The sequence below is a fragment of the Glandiceps talaboti genome, chromosome 3 (genome assembly GCF_964340395.1).
Source record: "Glandiceps talaboti chromosome 3, keGlaTala1.1, whole genome shotgun sequence".
Classification (NCBI taxonomy): Eukaryota; Metazoa; Hemichordata; class Enteropneusta; family Spengelidae; genus Glandiceps; species Glandiceps talaboti.
This window is the reverse complement of record NC_135551.1, coordinates 17803503-17825677: the sequence shown is the minus strand read 5'-3', so window position 1 is coordinate 17825677 and position 22175 is coordinate 17803503. Positions and strand designations below refer to the sequence as shown.

At 35.6% G+C, this 22175-nt stretch overlaps 1 protein-coding gene across 1 annotated transcript; it reads left to right on the top strand.

The window, feature by feature from the left end:
- The first annotated feature begins 1400 nt into the window (after positions 1-1400).
- LOC144433142 (uncharacterized) lies at positions 1401-4811 on the top strand. Its single transcript, XM_078121451.1, has 4 exons — positions 1401-2202; positions 2631-3245; positions 3613-4113; positions 4414-4811. The coding sequence occupies exons 1-4, from the start codon at positions 1401-1403 to the stop codon at positions 4809-4811; spliced, it is 2316 nt and encodes a 771-aa protein (XP_077977577.1).
- The last annotated feature ends 17364 nt before the right edge of the window (positions 4812-22175 follow it).

Sequence of the window (22175 nt, the reverse complement as noted above, 5' to 3'; positions counted from 1 at the left end):
TCCTACAATGTAAACGCAAATAGAAGCGATTCACATCTGAATTGCAAAGTTGAGTGGGTTTTCAGCTAAATTACGCCTTGTCAAATTTGAATATAACACATTGTATGCAAAACGTTTCACCACTTTCATGTGCCGTCTTGGAGAGTTTAGAAACTACGAAATAATATCATTACTTATACACGTGATTGGTTACTTATTAATAGACTTGATTTCAAAAGGTCTCCATCAATAGCACGGCCATTCCGGTGAAGCATCTCCCTTCATGGCCGAAGCGATAAATAAATACACCCCATCGCTGGACCCATGTCACCATTTCATCTCACTCAAACTGAAACCTTTTTTTGTCAGCTTCGTTACCGAATCGAACACATTACGTACGTGAACTTACAGTTCACTTCATGCTCTTCGAAGATTCATTTGAGGTTAACCATGGTTCACACGTACACATCGTTCAGAAATAAAAATTATCATGGTGTGTATACCAAGTTCATAGTTCTCCTCAGCAACACAAATTTGTTTATACCAGTTTTTTTAGTTTAAATTTCATAATTGGTGGTTCCCTTACAGGAGGCGCTCAGTTTACATCTGGTTTCTAAAATTGATGATAGTGACATGAATTGATTTCCTTAAAATAATAACATTCATGATATGCACCAGATTGAGCAAACCCGTTCATCAGTGTAAGAATTGGCTTTTTTTTTTACTTTTTAGCCGTATCACCATCACAGCTGCATTTAGTATCAGCAATACCAAAGGTCTTTGATGGTCAATCTACAGGTGGTTTTGGAGGAACTTTAGTGCCGTCATCTGCCACTCCTACAGAGCCATTGAGTTCAGCTACAAGGAATTTGAAAAAAAATCATTCATGAAACTATACAAATGGTAGACAGTGACATCAAAGCTGCGGGATATGACATTTATCGAGACCAAAAGCAGTTGGCGTTGAGCACCCTGGAAAAGGTTAAAGTTAAAGAAAAATTAAAGTTCTAGAAGGAAAATCAGATGTTCTTCTCACAAAAATAGAAAATGAAACATCACATTTAAGTGAAACCTTGAAATCACTACACTACAGTATGATGGCAGAAAAGGAAAACCTTATGTATCAAAATGCCTCTTTGACTGAACAGTTAAAGAATGTTTTTGACGAAAGTAACTTCGATGAGTCTATAACTGATGGTGGAAATGTTTCGCATAATTTTGACGGACATGACAATAACTGTAAATAAACTGTAAATGTAATAATGCCTCGCAAGAAAGCTCAGTATACCCAAATGAGGTACAAGAGAGATTATGTACGGAAAAGGAGAACTACCACTGAACCAAATACTTCCTTGATTGTAAATAAAAGACAAAATACTGTTTGTCTTCTCACAATATAGCAGTGCATAGTTTAAGTGATTATGCGGAACTATCGTTACCAGAATATACAAGTATTGGCAACATGCATGGAATATCACTGCAAGTCATGTGAGGCTGATATGTGGAAGAGAGAGACTCTTTCTTGTGAACTTGGCATCAGTGCATCTTTTTCAACTTGCTGTATGCAAGGAAAAGTACAGCTTTCTCTGATTAGTGATCCGCCGCTTATTTTACAAAAGCTGCTGACAGACGACAATGAGAGAGGCAAAGACTTTAGGGAACACATCAGAGCCTACAACTCTAGCCTTGCCTTTGCGTCATTAGGGGTACATCGTGATATGTTACCAAGACAAGGACCATTCACCTTCCGAATAAGTGGTTCTGTGTATCACCTCATCGGAAACCTATATCCAAATGAAGATGAAACTCCAAAATTTTCTCAAATCTATATTCATGATTCCTCGAACGAGACTACTAACAGACTTGAGTGGAACAGTGACTTGCACATTTCTATAATGCAAAATCTCCAAGCCATGCTTCATGTACATAGTCCCTATGTTGAAATTTACAAACATGCATCAGAAATTATATCACATGGTAGCAATGCTGATTGGAAGCTGGTTTTCCATGCATATGTTAACCAGGACCAGCGCCGTTATAACGTGCCGACAACAGCTGAGATCTCTGTTATTATACCAGGAACAACAAATAATCAGCCTATGAATAGAGATATTGTGATTTATGCAAGCTCAAACAGCCATCCCCAAGGATACAACGTTATGCTCATTAATGAAACTCACCCAAAATATGATCCACTTCATAATGTACTTATATTGCCTTTTGGTGAACATGGCTGGACCACAAACATTTAGAAAAGCTGGCAATACGTCTGGACAAATATCACCAATGTAATTGTATGCATATCATCTCATGAAAAGAGACAACTTCAATGTTTTGTTGCGATGTGGAAAACTTTTCCATTAATATGTAGTTGACCAATATGCTAAAATTGAGCAAGAGCGCCTTAACTGCAGATTTCATCAGACTGAATTGAGGGCTGAGCTTTAGCAAGGGCTGACAGATACAGTAGCAGCAGGTGATTTAACAGGAGCAACTGTTGGCACAATAATTATCTTGCCTTCCTCCTTCATTGGTGGGCCTAGAAATATGCATCAACTTTACCAAGATTCAATGGCTATAGTACGTCGATATATTTGTCACTTTTACATGTAATCCTAGATGGCCAGAGATAAAAGATAATATCTTACCAGGGCAGCAAATCACTGATCGTCCTGATGGAATAGTTCGAGCATTTCATCTCAAGTCTAAGGAATTGATTAACAAGATCGTTCATCGGGAAATATTTGGAAAAGTTTTAGCATTTGTAAATGTCATTGAATTCCAAAGAGGACTACCTCATTTACGTATGCTGATAATACTGCATCCATCAGCAAAACCCACATCACCATCAGATTATGATAAGTTTGTGTCTGCAGAAATTCCAGATCCAAACTTGCTACCAACATTACACCAAGTTGTCACAAGTCACATGATTCATGGACCATGTGGACAAATAAACAGTCCCTGTATGAGAGATAACAAGTGCACCAAGAGGTTTCCGAAAGAGTTTTCTCCATGCACCATTGCAACTCCACATGGTTATCCAATATACAGAAGGCGCGATCAACATATAGAGATGGAGAAGCATGGTGCAATATTAGACAACAGATGGATAGTTCCATACAACCCATACCTAAGTACTAAATACCAAGCTCATATCAATGTTGAAGTCTGTTCGTCTGTGACTGCAGTGAAGTACCTCTACAAGTATGTGTACAAGGGTCACGATAGAATCATATATGGACTCCAACAAGATATGCAACAGTGTATAGATAATGAACTTCAACGCTTCATAGATGCCAGGTTTGCCTTTTTTTAGCCTTATTGCATTGTCACATAGTACAAAACATATCCTATTTTTAGTTACAAATGTATACACACAGGAGTCCACCCAGGATTTGATCGATGCAACAATTATTTCTGTGACGACAGTTGTTTCAAAATGTTTCCTGAATTTACAAATGATAGTTGGGGTTTCATACAGCATTTATGTGCAGAGACAAGTTTCAGCACCACACAACATTTTTAAGTCTTAATTCAGTCTTGGGTCTTGCATTGTAGTGATGCAAATATATAATAAGTATTTGTTCTCGGAGGCCGATCAATAATAAAACTGTATGATTTTATTTTTAGATATGTATCTACAACAGAAGCGAATATTCCACTATGATCTACATAACAGATCTCCATCTATACAGAGACTAGCTGTTCATTTGCCAGGTAGAGAACGAGTGTACTATCGTGAAGGCCATGCTACACAAGCTATTCAACGTTTGAAAGACACAACATTAACTGCTTGGTTCAAAGCCAATGATAAATTTCCTGAAGCAAATCATACTCCATACCATAATTTTCCTGAACACTTTACTTGGAATGCAACTTCATGCGAGTGGAAACCAAGAAAACAGAGACATGCTATTGGCAGGCTATATCAAGCAAATCCTACAGAAGGGGAAAGGTTTTACCTGCGACTCCTATTACATCATGTGCCTGGATGCAAGTCCTTTGAAGACATCCGCACATTACCAGATGGTACAGTTTGTTTGACATTTCAAGAAGCAGCATTGAAGAGAGGTCTTTTACAGGATGATCAAGAACGGATTGAATGCCTTGCTGAAGCGACTATTTCTGCAAGTCCGTGCCAAATTCGTCGGTTATTTGTCACAATTCTGTTGTTTTGTGAGCCAGCAGAACCATTGAACATTTGGAATAAATTCAAAGGAGATATATCCCACGATATAGAGTTCACGATGAGAAACTCCATTATTAACTTTACAGCTGATGAAATTATAAACGAAACACTGTGCTGCATTGGAGTATTACTTAACAAGCATGGAGAACATCACTGAAAGGCTTCCCTTGAATGCCTGATGCACACATGACTACATGGTACGCCCAGTCTCATCACTGATGAAATAAACTGTTGTATTGAAGAGGAAACCAAGAAAGCAGATGCAATTGAAAAGCTGTTAAATCCTGATCAACTGATTGTTTACAATGCTGTCATACAAGCCATTCAATCCCCAGGTGTACCATCTCTCTTCTTTCTTGATGGACCTGGTGGTACAGGGAAAACCTTTCTTTACAATACCATACTTGCCCGTGTTCGATTAACACAACACATTGCATTATCTGTTTCATCATCAGGCATAGCAGCTGAACTTCTTGATGGTAGTAGAACAGCACACTCCAGATTTAAAATACTCATACCTATACTTAACAATAGTACATGTAACATTCCACGACAAGGCACTTTTGCCAAGTTAATTTCCAAAGCATCCATTGTCATATGGGATGAGGCACCGATGATCCACAAGCATATGTACATGTAATGGAAAGTGTCCACAAAACCTTTTGTGACATTATGTGTTCAGATCAGCCATTTGGGGGGGGGGGAGTAGTTTTGATGGGTGGTGACTTCAGGCAGGTTCTACCTGTTGTTCGCAATGGATCACAAGCAGATATTATAGATAGTTGGATTCAAAAGTCTTTTCGCTGGACCCATTTCCGCATTTTTAAGTTGACAATTAATATGCGTGTTCGTGGCAATTCTCAAACCTCAGAGCCTAACTTCGAAGAATTTCTTCTCCGTGTTGGAAGTGGTCGTGAAAAGGAATACCTATACAATGGCACATCCAAAATTCCTTTACCTTCGGACATTTGCCTCCAAAATTGCGATCGCCATGACATGATTTGAACACTGATACATCAAGTTTGTCCAAATATAATCGATGAAACTGATGAGGGTGTAAATACAGGTAATAGAACTATCTTAGCAGCAATTAATGATGTTGTTGACAATATTAATTCAAAAGTAATGGACATATTTCCTTCCACAAACTCTGAAATATATTACAGTGCAGACTCTGTGTCAGATGAACAACAAGCTAGATTATATCCGGTAGAATTTCTTAATTCTCTAACTCCATCTGAAGTTCCCTTACATAAACTTCATTTGAAAAAAAACATGCACCATTATGCTTATAAGAAATTTGAGCCCATCACAAGGCCTTTTGAATGGAACTAGGCTAAACATTGTAAATCTTGGTAAACGCATAATTGAAGCTATGATTACCACTGGAAAACATGCTGGACATTCTGTATTCCTACCAAGAATTATAATAACACCATGCATCAGACTCGGGATTACCATTTGATCTCAAAAGGCGCCAATTTCCAATTCGACCTGCATTTGCCCTGACAATAAACAAAGCTCAGGGACAAACTCTAGATTACATTGGACTAGACCTTACAGAACCTGTATTCACACACGGTCAGTTGTATGTTGCTTTATCAAGAGTCCGATCACTCAATAGTATATGTATCTTGGCCAGAGAAATGGACAATGAACACTTCTATACTGATAATGTGGTTTACAACCAACCAAGTATTGTATTCTATGTGACAAAATGGCATGCACATTTTATTTCTTGATTACTTTCAAATGTTTGAATCGAGTGGGAAGGAAATCTTTATATAAGTAATGAATGTATTTTCTATTTGTTTGTTATATGGACAATAAATAATGGCCAAAGTAAAGTTTATCATAAGAAAGCAAGTATTGAGTCATGACCACATTCTTGGGCCACCCGTGCAACGGGTTTCTTTCTAGTCTTATCTATATCCTAGTATTTACCATGGCTTTCCTATCAATGCAACGTTCTAGAGTAACACACAGCAGTTTGGTTTGAACTTTGAAACCTTCAAAGGTTAAAATCATTGGTCCACGGTACCACTATATTAAATTTTGAAATATAATTTTGCATTGTACCTGACTGTGTAGTAGTAGTAAAAGCTCTACAGTCATAAAAACCTGAAGTGATCAAACGCATGTTATATGGCATCATACACATGGCTTAATGACATAAACAAGAGACTGTATTTGCAACCGAACATCCTCATTTGACTCACAATAGCGCCATCTAGTGGCCATGGTACAATGTAATGTATGCGTACTGGATTATCTCGTGAGATTAAATGAACTGAAATCATACCACGGTATACTTCACCATTGGATTTAGAGTCATGATGGGCGAATGGTTAGAATGGCTTGTAATATGCATGTTATGCCGTTTGTTTCCTTAGGCAACATTTGAACCAAGACTGTGCATGCCTCAGTCAACCCAGCTATAGATTTGGGGACCTGGTAGGATAGAGGTTGTAATGTGAATGCTTTAAGACCAGGCGTTTATAGAGACTGCATTGGATTGTATGCCCCCAGGGAGTTGGGAATCGAAGTGTAAAGGGCCGTTGTGCCACTTTAGACCCGTACCGTGCCAGGGGTAATAATTGTAAAGGGCTTTGAGCAAAAAATGGGAAAGTGCTATATAAAAGCTAACATTATCATTATTTAAGTTAATGACAACTTTTTTTATACACCAGATTTTAAGATTGTTTTACAAGTATTTTGCAGATCCGATCAGATGGAAGAGCAATACTAATCAGCGAGATGCCAACGTGAACTTCCCCTTACAGCTAAGTTGTGACTGTATGGTGTGGTATGCAGCTGCATTTCTTTTCCTGAAACTTTTCATTTTGTACTCGCTAATAGTGTGGTGTAACAAATGTTATCATTCTACCACAAACTCAACTTGTTACATATGACTACAGTTATTCTGATCACACCTGGAAATATAGATCAAGATATTACCACAATGACAAATAATCCCACAATCCTTAGCCTCTGAGCATGCGCGGTTTGGACTTCAAATAGATTATCAATTTTTTTTTTATCAGATGTGTACATTGAGTGTTGCTGTGATCTTTATGTTGGTATTGTTTTGTTTTCCCATCAGAATGTCTGTGCCTCGACCTCCCTAACTTTAGGTACTATAATTATATTTGTAATACTTGAATTGAGATATATATATCACACAGCTGGATACATCTAATGTGTTTTATTCAAATTACCATTTCATACTCGTTTAACATCGATCTCAAAACACAGTTTGCAACAATAAATTATATTCATTTTAAGATGAAACATTTAAAACGTACATGTATACTTATGTGAATATTCAGGTTATTATAAGACTTGTAGCCCTTCACCTTTGTACGTTTTTTTCTGTAACAGGATATATTGATGGTTAAATGCCCTGCTTGTTGGACTGATTACTAACATTTGTACATATACTACTAATTACTTTAAGATCCACCAATTAATCAATAAAAAACAAATAATTTTCTGATCAAATGCAAATATATCAGGATAATTAAATTACACGTAATATACATACATCTAACCCCATCACCTATTAAGCAGTTTTATTTAATCATATACAATATACGGTAATATATATATATATATATATATATATATATATATATATATATATATATATATATATATATATATATATATATATATATATATATATATATATTTGACTGGATGTAGATAAAACCACATAAAAGTGCTCAATACGGGTAGTAGAGCGAATTATATATAGGTTTTGAAAATTTGAACCAAATTATATGCTATAGACCCTACAGAACTGTTTCGTGAGGTGCGTAGTCCTCCCTCATCAGGGGTAGAATGGAATATAGTATCTGCGTATCCTTACCGTTAAATTCTATTATTCTAAAGTTCCTAACAGGGAATATCCACCTAGTAACATAGCGCATTAGCATAGTTAATTGTTCTGCAATAATGATTTATGTCTATGCCTACACGACGACACAAGTTCATTCCGTTTATTTAGAGTGCAACGATGAGGTTGACAAATTATAATATACTTTTCAGTTATGCAGAGATTACATCTCTGACTGGAGCTGTTGTACGGTCGCGCGCGTGCGATAATTTTCCATGTGATGTCGTAATCAATTTCTTTATCCTTAAGAAACCATACATACTTACTTAGTTCTGTTGAGTTTCTTGACAAATTATTGCGGAATGAAGCTGTGTGGTTCCTGTACCGTGTCTTGAACTCGTTTTCAGTAAGTCCGACATAAGCTTCGCGGATATTGGTGTCTTTACGCTGAACTGTTGCCTGGTATACCACGCTCTATACCAGGCAACAGTTCCCAACAGTGGTATACCAGTATGTATGGTTTCTTAAGGATAAAGAAATTGATTACGACATCACATGGAAAATTATCGCACGCGCGCGACCGTACAACAGCTCCAGTCAGAGATGTAATCTCTGCATAACTGAAAAGTATATTATAATTTGTCAACCTCATCGTTGCACTCTAAATAAACGGAATGAACTTGTGTCGTCGTGTAGGCATAGACATAAATCATTATTGCAGAACAATTAACTATGCTAATGCGCTATGTTACTAGGTGGATATTCCCTGTTAGGAACTTTAGAATAATAGAATTTAACGGTAAGGATACGCAGCTACGATATTCCATTCTACCCCTGATGAGTGAGGACTACGCACCTCACGAAACAGTTCTGTAGGGTCTATAGCATATAATTTGGTTCAAATTTTCAAAACCTATATATATATATATATATATATATATATATATATATATATATATATATATATATATATATATATATATATATATATATATTAATTATAACCACAAAGCGAACACAAACAACCCATACAAAATACAGTTCAAACATATACATGGAAAGATTTTTGAAAAGTACTGTACGTACAATTACTAATCGACTTTATACCAAATAAAAAGAGAGCAATCAATAAACTAATATCTCAAATTGAATATTGCTACTTTTAAATCTACTCTACACAACAACACAACACAGTGGTTGCTGGGGGGGGGGGGGTGTAAAGACCAACTTCATTTGTAGTTGTCAAACAATTATGCTGAACATATCTGAAAAGAGAAAAATAATTGTAAAGGACCTAGCAATAGTAATTACGTTATGTAATATACCATGTAACAGCAGACTCTGTCGAGGAACACCATATCAGATCACATCATATTCATGATCACAGCCACGTACAAGGCTGTTATGTACACTCTAATATAACTATTTAAGCATGCACTACCTGCACTGGGAACATTGCCTACATCAAGTAACAACCAGATTTAAACTGAATGCCTTCCGTATGGGCAAATTCTTTAGATTATCCTTCCTACACTACACACAATAATTGTTGAAATCATATGTGATTAGTTATGTTTGGAGTATGTACCGCATTGTACTGAATTTGAAGAGTGCATTTGTAAATATAGCCTAATTACTGAAAATCATTAATTATGCAAATGAGTCATCAAAACTAAAAGATACATCACAAAGTTTTTTTTAGAAATTATGCACTTTGTTGATGTATGTATTGGTTGATGTATGTAGCAAATTATATCGAATTTGAAACGTGCATTCTTAAGATTTAGCGTACTCACTGAAAATCATTAATGAAAACCATTAATTACGCGAATGAGTCATTAAAACTAAAAACTACATTATCAAACTTTATATATATGGTATATGAACTTTGTCACCACAATGTATGTATGTATGTATGTATGTATGTATGTATGTATGTATGTATTTATGAAATTAGCTTTAATTTGAAGGGTGCTTTCTTAAAATATAGCCTAATTACTGAAAATCATTAAATATGCAAATGACTCATTAAAACTAAGAGTGACATCAGTAAGCTTTACAAGCCATATGTGCACCCTGGTATCATGAATGTATGTACCGAATTGTATGGAACTTGAAGCTTCCACTCTTCATGTATAGCCTAATAATTTACTAAAAGCTATACCAATAAGCTTTTCAGGATATGTGCCCTTTCTTATATTTGAAGTATGTGCCAAATTAGGATGCATTCTTAAGTTATAGTGTAATTACTGAAAATAATTAATTATGCAAATGAGTCATTAAAATACAAGCTACATTATCAAACTTTATATGACACATGCGTATTGTTATCATCAATGTATGTACCAAATTATATAAAATTTGAAATATGTATTTTTTTAAAAGGAAATTGGTGCTGGGAATTCCTCCCAGCGATTTGCTGTTATGCAGACATGTACACACAACCACACACATTTCTACAGAGTTCCATTCAGGTTTGGGACTACATGCTATGTTCCCAACTTTATATCACATTGCTGTGGAACTGTCAAGGCTTTCCCAGTCAGTCCACAGGCTATCCCAGAGTCACCCAGACTCTGTACACATAGCACCTGTGGGCTCCGTGAGAGTAACCGTCTCCGACTTTTCAACTCATTACTTCAGGAGTCCCACAAATTCGCACTCGTCTTGTAAGTGAGACATGGGTGAGTGATACAGCCTACCCATGTAGTCTGTAGGACCCTCACTCGGGTTTGGGTCGGTCACAGGAAAATCCCCTGTTTACAGTTGGATTCGAATATATGACCTCTTGACTGCTAATCCTGTGTGATAACCACTATGCTACAGGGAGCCAGTGAGATATACATTCTTAAGATATCGCCTAATTACGAACCCCGTTAATTATGTAAAAGACCACATTAATATTCATGGCATGTTTACTAATACCTACTCAGTTCTAGCCATTACCCTAAGGAATATATGCAGCAAATTTCGTTTGAATTGAGCCAGCAGTGTTTGAGAAATGTAAATGTTAATCAGTGGTTGATATTATCCATAAGTAGTACAGCAACAAGCTGAAATCATCTAATTTCAGGGCTTGGACTCAAAAATCTAAATATTTTCATTCATCGTTTAAACAACTACAAAAGTGACTGTATTTACTATTGACACCATCCTTACTATTAAATGGCCAATACAGAATCATTCTATATTGATGTTGTTAGGCCCGTTGGTTAGTCAAGTACATCGATATACAGCTTAGAGTTACGTACATGACCTTCACAAATTCTAACAGCATTTGTCAGGAAATATGATGCGAATTATCGAACACAGTTACATTTATCTACAAATTCCATGATTGAATAAACTCAACAAGTATTAGTTTCTTACGTAAATGAAATTAAACAGTTTCAAATACGGTGACTTTACAAGAAGCCCATTATATAATAACTAGGTAAACAAGTTTAAAATGAAATTTCCAATGCAAAAAAGATTAACCAGAAAGGAAAATGGTCAAAGAAACGCTTTCATGTTTCCGGTAAGATACGTGAAATCATATATCTAAATGTATACATGAACATCCCTACAGAGTCACCCTTTTATCACCTTAATGTATGTTTGAAGTCTAAATTATACTATGTTCTCCTCTTATGTTTTAGATCCTCCAGGTACATGTTGATGTTCAACAGTTGTCGGTTAGTTTTCTTTCTCCACACGTTGGATGTCTTTGTTAGATTTGGCAACAGGTTTCTTTATTTCACAACCAGATGTGACGTTTCGTTTTACACCTTTAGGGGCTCTGGTAATATCCACCTTTGAACGATCACAACCTTTAGAACGTCCTGCTTTATCAGGTGATTTATCCTTAGGTCTCCCACGAAGTTTATCTATCGTTAGAAGTGCACCACAACAGATATCCTGTCAAAAAATGTTAATTATGTTAAAAATTATTGGCAAAATATGTAAATTTGTAATTCAGTGATTCGTTGTTGTAACCGTCATCATTATTGGAATGCTCAAAACTTTACACTATAGCTTAATGTGATAGTTGTATTTTTTGCATTAGGGTTCCTTAGGAGAACACTGCCACACACTTAATGTATGACTATAAAAGGTGGTTGAATTTACTCATTTATAAGTTATCTTTAATACAATACAACATATATTGACTAATTGGCTTATGTTTATTAAATATTATGCTATAATTAATTGTTGAAAAACATGTAGCTTTCAAGATCTGTATCGGGCTTTTAAAGGATTCACACGTTTCCTGTAATACGGTCCTTCAAGTCAAGTGTCTAGATTGTTTTCTCTTAATATTTCATTATTAATTTTTAAATGACAACGTTTATTTTCATACTTATAGGTTTTGGGTTGTTTTTCTTTGTTTTGGTTTGTTGTTTTTGCTGAAATGTGAACACGACAATAATTGTTATCAATATTTTGTGACTTTTAAAAATGAAAGGAAATTCGAATGCTGTATAAGAATGACTATGTGTGTCGTTGAAATCCCAGAGTTAATTGAAACATCAGTCTTTTTGAACCAAAATTGCCAAATGCAAATGCGATGGTAAATATATTAGTTTACAAAAACATGCTATTCCAAAAAATATATCTAAACATACATTTGTGAGATCGATAAAAACATGTTTTGTATCGATGTTTCCATGGTAGCAATCAGACTTATGAAGAATATTAACGCAAGTTGATATATCTTGTATGATTATAGCTGCACTGTCTTCATTGAAGTATTCCCAATCTGTAAATTCTGATAGTCTGGGCATGTTATTTTCATCCATACCATTAAATATTGCTTGCCAGCCAAGACGTACATCTTTCGTCATTTGCATCTGTTGTTTTTTAAGTTTCTTTGGTAATCCTAAGAATATTAACAGTGTAATTTTATCATACACATATACTGAGTATAGTAGGCAAAAAAGAAGATAATCGTGTTTCTGATAACATGACCTCAGAATATAGGGTAGGTAGGTACATACTTTATTTTATTTTATTTTATTTTATTTTATTTTACTTTACTTTATTGTATTTTATTTTATTTTATTTTATTTTTATCTTTTTAAATGTTTTTATTTTAGTAAAATATTACTTTCATCCAAAACCAAACAAAATGTGGGTCAGAATACCCTTCTTGTGATAGTTTGATGACACATGCACAGAAATCACTGGGGAAAGAAAACAGTTGTGCATGAAGGGCACAAAGACACAGAATTTGTTATTTGTTTGCTTAAATGTTTAAAAAAGGCTTTAACTAACGTCGATCGGGTTATCGGAAACACACATTTTTTAAAATCCGGGTTCAGACATGCCTATATCGGAATGTTTGTACAGCAGTTGTGCATGTGTACGGTTTAATTTCATTGAAATCGAAAATGAATTATCAATGTAGTTCTGCATTTTAAAAACACAGAGCACGATACTCGGTGCCATTAATGAAAATTACAAACATCCACAAAGTATATAAAGATGATGACATTGCTGCAAATTGAAGGCAATCTTGTACATTGTAATCGATATAGCTGTATGTAGACTTTCTGTAAACTTGCAGTCAAAAGGAGAAAGCTCAATTTTGAGATTATAATTTAATGAATACATGATGCACAGGCTAGTAGGTGTGAACGTTCACAGCTGGATACACAAGTTCTCCAACTTACCATCTTCCGATTTCGTCTTCTTCAAAAATTTCCAGAATCTGATCAGTCGTCTGATGTTAATGAACTTAAATTCTTCCACAGAGAAGGAATAAAGAAAAGGGTTGACCACTGAATTCAGAGGTAGAACAACAACGGCAAACCAAACATATATGATGCCAGACATTTGAACACCAGCTACACCGACAAAAGTAACAATTATAATCGGTAACCAACTGAGCAGATCAGTGCCGACTATAAGCATTACCATGACCAGGGCCTTATGTTTATTACGTGACATGCGATCACTACCACCGCTATCTCTACCACTCTTACGTTTCCGAATGAGAATGATGGTGTAGCAAACTGCGATTACAACAATATAACATATGTCAAGAATGGTGAACATCACAAAAGAGTATTCCCACCCTGGAGGTCGATCATGCCGTAAATGAAGCGGTAAACACACAGTATTATCGCCATAGAAATAGTCTCCAAAGTAGTCGATTGAGGAAACAGGTAAAACTGCAAGCAATACGTGAAAAATGACCCCTACTGCAATGATGTTAATGGCTGTTTTAAGAGGGACACGTATTCGTTTTAAAGGATTTGCAAGAACAACACAGCGAATCAAAGCCATTGCCGTCAAGACAAATAGTGACATCTGACTAGACACAGTAGCTAAGATTCCAAGAAATTTGCACAAAATGCTTGTACGCCAACGTACATCATTGGTTATGTATCCACTACCAAAGTACGAAGCTATACTTGATATGGATACCAAGTATATACTCATTAACATGTCAGTGATCGATAAAAACAATATCATGAATGAATCAGTTGACATTCGTTTGTCATGCATCGCTGCCCTCAGCCTCAGACTTATGCAATATATATTCAACAAGATTGAAGCCAACCCGATGATCCATGCTATCACACGGACACTAGTATTTGGTAATAATGGTGTACAAAAGCGGAATACGTTCGTTCCAGGTAGACATTCTTTAAGTTTACCCTCCTGTGCACCAGCTACACAACATAGAGCATACACATCAGAATATCTGTGAGAACAATATGAGAACATATAACATATACAAGAAATGTATGGTCGTTTATGTAACTTGTATATCGCACACCAGTGGGGTATATAAATACATAGACATTACCTGTTCATTCTACCAAAGTATTTATATTTGATTAAATAAACGCTCCAATGTTGTAAGTTTACCAGTAAACCCTCTCTGTCTCACTGACTTTGCTCCTCTCTTTCTCTTCAATTTGTACACACACAAACACATACAAATATAGACAGATAGACACTCACCCACCCATCCACTCACCCACTCACTCACTCACTCACTCACTCACCCACTCACTCACTCACTCACTCACTCACTCATCCATACATACGCACGCAAACATACATACATACATACATGCATAAAGTCAAGTAGCACATTAATCTAAAACGCATTCAACTAGTATACAATTCCAGTGAAGTGGACAGCACTCTTCATTACTCGAAAGTTCAAAACATTACTGTATTTAAAGCCGCACTCACAATATTTCTAGTGACGTTAACTGAGAAAACACATCTTTCCCGAAATTCATAATTCTGTTATTCTGGAGATCACTGTCGGGAAAACAAAATTCATTCATAATTCTCATATAAATGTGAACTCTTTTGAGGAAAATTATTTGTAATATAGCTCTCCACGGTAAGAATTATAATTCTGCAATTATATTGATACTTGAATACTACTGAAAATACTACATGGACAAACTTTATTTTATTCGAAACTTCAAAGAAGCATTACAACTTCATTACTTTCTCCATTTTACTATAACATGGTACAGTTACATGGCTACCTAATACACACTCGTTAAGTATTCCATGGCACAATGTGTAAGGAAATTATCAGCAAGTGTAAGGCATCTTACGAATTGAAACTAATTTTTTGAAACAAGATTGCTTTGCGGTCAACTCTCAAGAGCTGTAAAATATTCCCTTTTGAAAAAAAAATGTCGAATATTTGTTTTGAAACCATCACTTATTACAGTGAAAGTCCAGTCAAACTTACTTTTACCTTTATTTACCTGGTGTTGATTACTGCTGTCAACTTACATAAGATAAATAGCGGCATACTCAAGTTTGAAATATTGCAAAGAAACTCTACTTCACTTGATATCTGTTCTGCTATTTTGGGAATTCCGTTAATGTGACGAAATCACATGATTTTTTAATGTTTCAAAGTTTATAAAGACGAGCTTATGAAAGCCGTTTTGTGTTCAGTATTAAATAGTCATGTGAGGCCAAAATGTGAGTAGAATATTTGCTGACATCAAGGAAACTGTAAACTGTACAGCTCAGTGGATGTAGGCAGTATGAAGCTTTTAGAATAGTACAACGTGTTGATCTATTGTTTAGATAAGCTCAGTTCGATATACTCACAGGAACTTCAGTTTTCCCATGCCACTCAAAATCTGACGTGATATTGTAACCAATCTGTTGTTTGACAAAAACCTTCAAATTAAGTGATAAGGAGAATTGAGACGAGTTAGATGAAGATATCTGAAAGCAATGGTAGGTTTAAACACGCTTAAAATGCGAAATATATATATGATATATCGGAACACTTACAGATATAGAAGATTTCGTAGACCTCGAAATATATCTGGAAATAAATGTGTTAGGCCATTTCCTGAAAGGTTCCTGCAAAAAGAAATGCAAAGATGAGTTATACATATGACATAAATTAAATGACGACGAGGTAACTTTATTGAACATCGCTAGTGACTTCTGAACACATGAGGACCTACATGAAATAAACCAAGGAAAACATGAGGTGTCAGTTGCACACTTACAGACTGTACTGATTGGGTGCGAATATCATATTTCAAGCATACTTCATGGCGTAACTGAACTTCTGGTAAAAAGCGTTTGCTATTGGAAAGTCTTTCCATAATATATCATTATTGGGTTATCATGTACTAAAGGTAGCTAGGGTGGAGTGGGGTATTTAGTAGTTTCAGTAAGATAGCAACAATTAATGTGATATTAATATAATGTATTTGAAAATATTCCATTTTGACATTTGATTGTAGATAATGAAGTGAATGTGATTTCCAAACAGTACGTCGTTCACAATTGGTCTCTGCCATGGATCAAGAGTAGAGACACGCCACTCTATCAAAATTAGAGACACTCTATCAAAATACAGACCTTTTATAACGAATTGAATAAACTATACTTACAAGTAACCTAAGTATCCAAAACCATGAAACGTTAAATTCATGAGATGTTCCATCAAATTTATATTAACAGCAACCCTGTGTATAAAATAAAAATGATAAAATTCAAATCCATATGTCACATGAAGCATCATTTCGTATTTTTGTAAAATCAAGACATAGAACTTGTGTATATCAAGTTTTGCATTGTTGACAGATTAAGACAATTGCTTTTACTACAATATAGTTCGCTTTCTCTAGCGCTACACCAATTAGAGAATTTGCTTTCCGTTCGTGATGTTCCACAAAACGCACCAGGCAGAGAGACAGACAGACAGACAGACAGACAGACAGAGACAGACAGACAGACAGACAGACAGACAGACAGACAGACAGACAGACAGACAGACAGACAGACAGACAGACAGACAGACAGGGAAAAACACAGAAAGAACCAAATGCTAGGAAGTCCTATCAATTTCAATTTTTTGTTGGTTCATTTTCGGTTTGCACCTAAATCAGCTATATATAAATGTCAAAACCCAATGTTTCATTGTCTTATTTAAGCAACATATTGTGCAGTTAACGTTATTCTGAAGATATTCCCATTTTTCCATTTACAATAGTATGAAATATCGCCCTCAACGGAAGTTTGAGTAAGATTTGTTCGTATTTGTTAAATCTATCAACAAACCTTCCTGTACGCGGACGGCAAAGAAAAGAATTTAATAAATGTAGCCTAATAATAAGAAATGCAATACGAATATGAATCATGAATGTTTAGAGCTAATTATTTGTAAAAAGAGCTTTGAACGAACTATCAAAGGGACCACCATATGTGATTATAACGGTAGATGGTGTAACCTTTCGACCACAATTGAACGATGCGAATAACCATTGAATAGCACTTTGGTTACTCACAGGCTTCTCATATCTTGATTCAAGCTATCAAAAGTAGTTAATGACGTATTTAGACAGACCGTTTCAAGACCAATACATGAGCATCCATCAGGACAGTTGGTGTCTATGAAAGAATGTAAACAGAATGTTATACAGTTGGCAAATCGTGAGCAAGTCATCAGGCAGTCACACAATATAGAAAACGTTTACTCACTGCAATAAAGTTCGTCATCTCCATTAACACAGTGTGGAGTACCGTCACATAGGTAGGCTGGGCTTATACACACTGTGCCATTTCTGCACTTGTATGATCCAGTGGGACATTTGAATTTAGCTAATGGGGAAAATGAGATAATAGGTAACAACACATATCACAACGTAAATTACTGAAACACTGACATGTACATTTAAAACGATAGCAGATGCCTTTGAGCTCGTTCAATGAAAATGCACCCACTCTTGTTTGATCTCTGCAAATCACGACATGGTGCATAGGCCAAGTGTTACAGAGATAATTACAAAGAGGGTACAATAATGTACACACTTAGATTGTAGTGAATAACAAGAATGGACGCACTTTTACTTCGTAAACGAATACTCGTCGGCCATAATACATGCATAATAAATTAGTAGAAAGTCCTGGTTAGAGAGAATATAATAAAATGAGTGATATACACATGAATGAATAACATTGTTTGTGTTTGCTGATGTTCTTTTGTAAATAACTTGTGTAACCTTTGTAAATCACTTAAATTTATGTTGTACATGTAAGAGTCACAGCTAACAGATCCCATGAGCAGGGATAATTTTATGGTAAACATGGTTTATCGTGAACAAGAAACTCACAGCAACTGTATGAGTCTTCATCCTGGCCATCTGAACAGTCTAGTACTCCATTACACAGTCTATGCAGTGGTATGCAATAACTTTCAGTGCATTTGTAAGTGTAATCTGAACATACAAAGTCACCTGCTCCGAAGGAATGATGTAAACATGTATGAGACACGTGACTAGATCGAAGTACACAGAAAACAACAAGTTCAAAGATATGGATTTAGAAGGTAAGTGGCCTTACCTTCACGTTAAAACTTATGTATGGTAGACTTGCCTCAAGGCATAGAAATAATTTCCATAAATGTTAAAACCAAGTTTGTCAAGTATCTTTGTAAGGAACATAATCTTTTGAAGAAAATCTCAAAGTCGATAATTTTGTCACAGGGCTAAGTAAGAGGATGAATGGTGTGGGATAAGTAGTGGGTACTAGATGTAAGTTTTGATGTCTCAAGGTTATATAACCATGAGACATCGATTGGACAACAGTAACTGTAAACATAGCAATTTTACAACAAATAAAGCAACCATTCAGTAGAAATTAATATGAATACCAAACCTGCATCCATTGCACAAGATATTACAAAGAGTCTGCCAGATGAAGGTGTTACTGACAAATGAGCGTAATGACGAAAATGTCATACTGAGAAAAAAGGCTAAAAAACATGCAGAAGGCGACTATGGTCCCAAGTCAAATTTACAACACTGGTTTCGTAATAGTCAACGAGTTCGAGAGGGTTATGTGCCAATAAACGAGGTACTTAGCGCCCGAGTGTTTGGCACATAACCCTACCGAACGAGTTGTCTATCTTACTTATGCTATGGCGTGATTTGCTCAAACGGACCTTTTCCAAAATTGTGTGTAATTTGTTGCATGCAAATTGAGTGCTGGGCATACAATAGGCCGCACCCCTAAAAAAGAGTGGGTTGCGTATGGCTCCATATAACCAACCGAAATCAAGGCCTCTAATTCACCAAGTCGGTCTAGCCGCAGTATATTTCCGTTATGTCTTCACCGAGGATGGTTTTTGGTGACATCAGAGAAGAAACATAAATTATTGGAACATATCCAGGCTTTTAAGAAATATGACATTAATTATAAAAAACAAATCCCTGTTTTGTTTACTAGGCCTTTCTGACTCTGAAGCAACTTTAATTCATGTTCTTGCCGCATTAACTGCACAGGGTGTTCTTTTGTAAGATCAGAAATCACACGTGCACACAATTCAAATTGTTAGAAGCCCTTTTGGCAATAACCCATTCATATGCAAAAAGGTTAATGTTGGCAATAGACCCGATATCAAGAGCAACTGTTGTGACAAATGGCATAATTACTAATCAATAATTCTATGAAACAAAGTCACATGCACATGCTTCCTATAGCTATAGTATATTATATTTGTACCAGGTTTGAATCAAATCTGTTATCACACATATATAATACTATCCATGGAGAGAAGGACGGATGTATGGATGAAGGACGGAACCTCATCACTCCTCAGCAGTGTGTACAAGAAGGGATGGGAAGGCTGGGGTGTAAACAGTTTGCATAAACTCACTGCAATCATTGATACTGGAGGCATCCCGACATCCAGGTGAATAACCATATTGATCAATATCATATAGGCACCAATGTCTCTTATCAATACAGATACCATCTCGACATTTCATCTCCATCTCACCACATGATCCATCTCTAAAATTACTGTTAACTGCGAGAAGATGTCATATCCATAAAATCACACATTTCTTTTAATTTAGTTTATATATACCATTGTTAATATTGTGTATCTTACTTTTATCTGTCGGGTATCATCACTTGAAATACCAGATATGTAAAGTCAAATTTGAAAATATTTACTTTGATGAGGAAGCGATTTTGTTTTGAGTTTTCTTAAAAATTATAATCTTTCGATTTTTCAAACACATAGTTCTATTCCTTCGCTAATTTTACTGTTCTGTTTTGCCCATTTGATGTTTTCCAACATTAACATTAGTCCATTCATGGATATAGAAGCATTAAGAAAAGCGAACAAGGTTGGATTTGGTGTTTAGTTTGACAAGTATTGGGGTATAAACGATACATAGTTAAATAGTTTTGTATACATTGTTATATCATGGCTGATGACAGTTTGTATATTATCGTTTGGCAATAGCTAACCTGTTATGTGTTGGAATCATGCTGGGGATCGGCATAACATTGGTATGTTTCTATCAGTCACTCTCTATATTGTTTTGATATTTAGTGTGATGAAGCTAAGGTAATTAGTTTGATAAAGCAAGAGAAATATCGAAAGTACAACAACAGTAATACAATCATTCAATAAAATATAACGCATACACAATGATCGAACTGTAGGATCACATTCAGTTAGTTGGGGTAAGTATACACAGTGATAAACAATTCGAAATGACAATGTAGCGTATTTTAGTAACCTACCACAGCCAACTTCATCTTCAGATTCCCCATAATCACAATAAACACAGTCAGTGATTCCATCACATCGAAGAGAAGGTGCAATACATGTACCATCAAGACATTTTATCGCGTTACATATTTCTGGTAATAAAATAAGTGTTACGCAAACATTAGGAAATTGCAATTAGATATTCTAAGGAAACTAACTACCAGCAACGTCAGTGTTTCCAACCATTACCAAATATAACAACCCTTAATAGAAGACACCCCCATATACAACCAATACGTGCACATTTAGAAACTATGGCAGCAAACCTTGAATGTTACAAAATGTATTGTACTTAAGGCAGGTACAAATAATTCTTTTTGTGGGGTTTTAGTATGGATTTCCTTATGCAACGGCTTACTTTAGTATGTTTGAGGTTGGCGGGTTTTTTTTATTTCTTTTTAAAATTGGGCTACTTAATATTATACTTTCTTTGTCATTTTCTTTCCTTTACAACAGCTTTCAAGCTTTCAGGGAGTTTCTGTTTATCTAATTTGAATATGTTGGTTGTAGCCAGCCGGCTATCGTCTCTGTGTAGCAGCCCTCTGGCTATTACCTATGCTTTTGCCTGTATAATTTTGACTTTGTATATGTTTGCCTTTGTTTTGATCTGATGGTCTCAAATCTGACCAATTGAGCCTGATATTCCCACCAGACCCCACTATTTCACACAACTGAGACTCTTCCACCTGGAATAGTTATGTTTGTTTTCGATATGTTAGGGTTTTGCCAAGCTTAAGAGTAGTCCTGGTCCTAATTTGCATAATTAATATTCATGAATAAATTAATGACACAATCAAAGTACATAATATATTAACAAGTAGGTCTAATGGCTAAATAAATATGACAGCTTATTTCTCACCCCAGTAAGAAACTCATAACTCTCAACTTTGTCATTAGAGATTGATTTTTTCAAACAGTGCTTTCAATTAGTTTTCTTAGGAAAGCTGACTTAATGTCCACAGATGTGTAGCGTTACAAAACACTAAATGTTTGTATAAATCTACACGAAATCTCTAAATAAACGACTCTTGCCCTAGTTTATTATTGAGGACTGAAATCTCGGATTTGTCTGTGATGTCATCAGCCGCCATATGGGAAAGTACATCCAT

Coding starts and splice junctions, on each gene's coding strand:
- LOC144433142 (XM_078121451.1), top strand. CDS start 1,401: ATGCGGAACTATCGTTACCAGAATATACAAGTATTGGCAACATGCATG. Junction 2,203..2,630: donor TGTACTTATATTGCCTTTTG/GTGAACATGGCT, acceptor ATATCTTACCAG/GGCAGCAAATCACTGATCGT. Junction 3,246..3,612: donor CCAACAAGATATGCAACAGT/GTATAGATAATG, acceptor TTTTATTTTTAG/ATATGTATCTACAACAGAAG.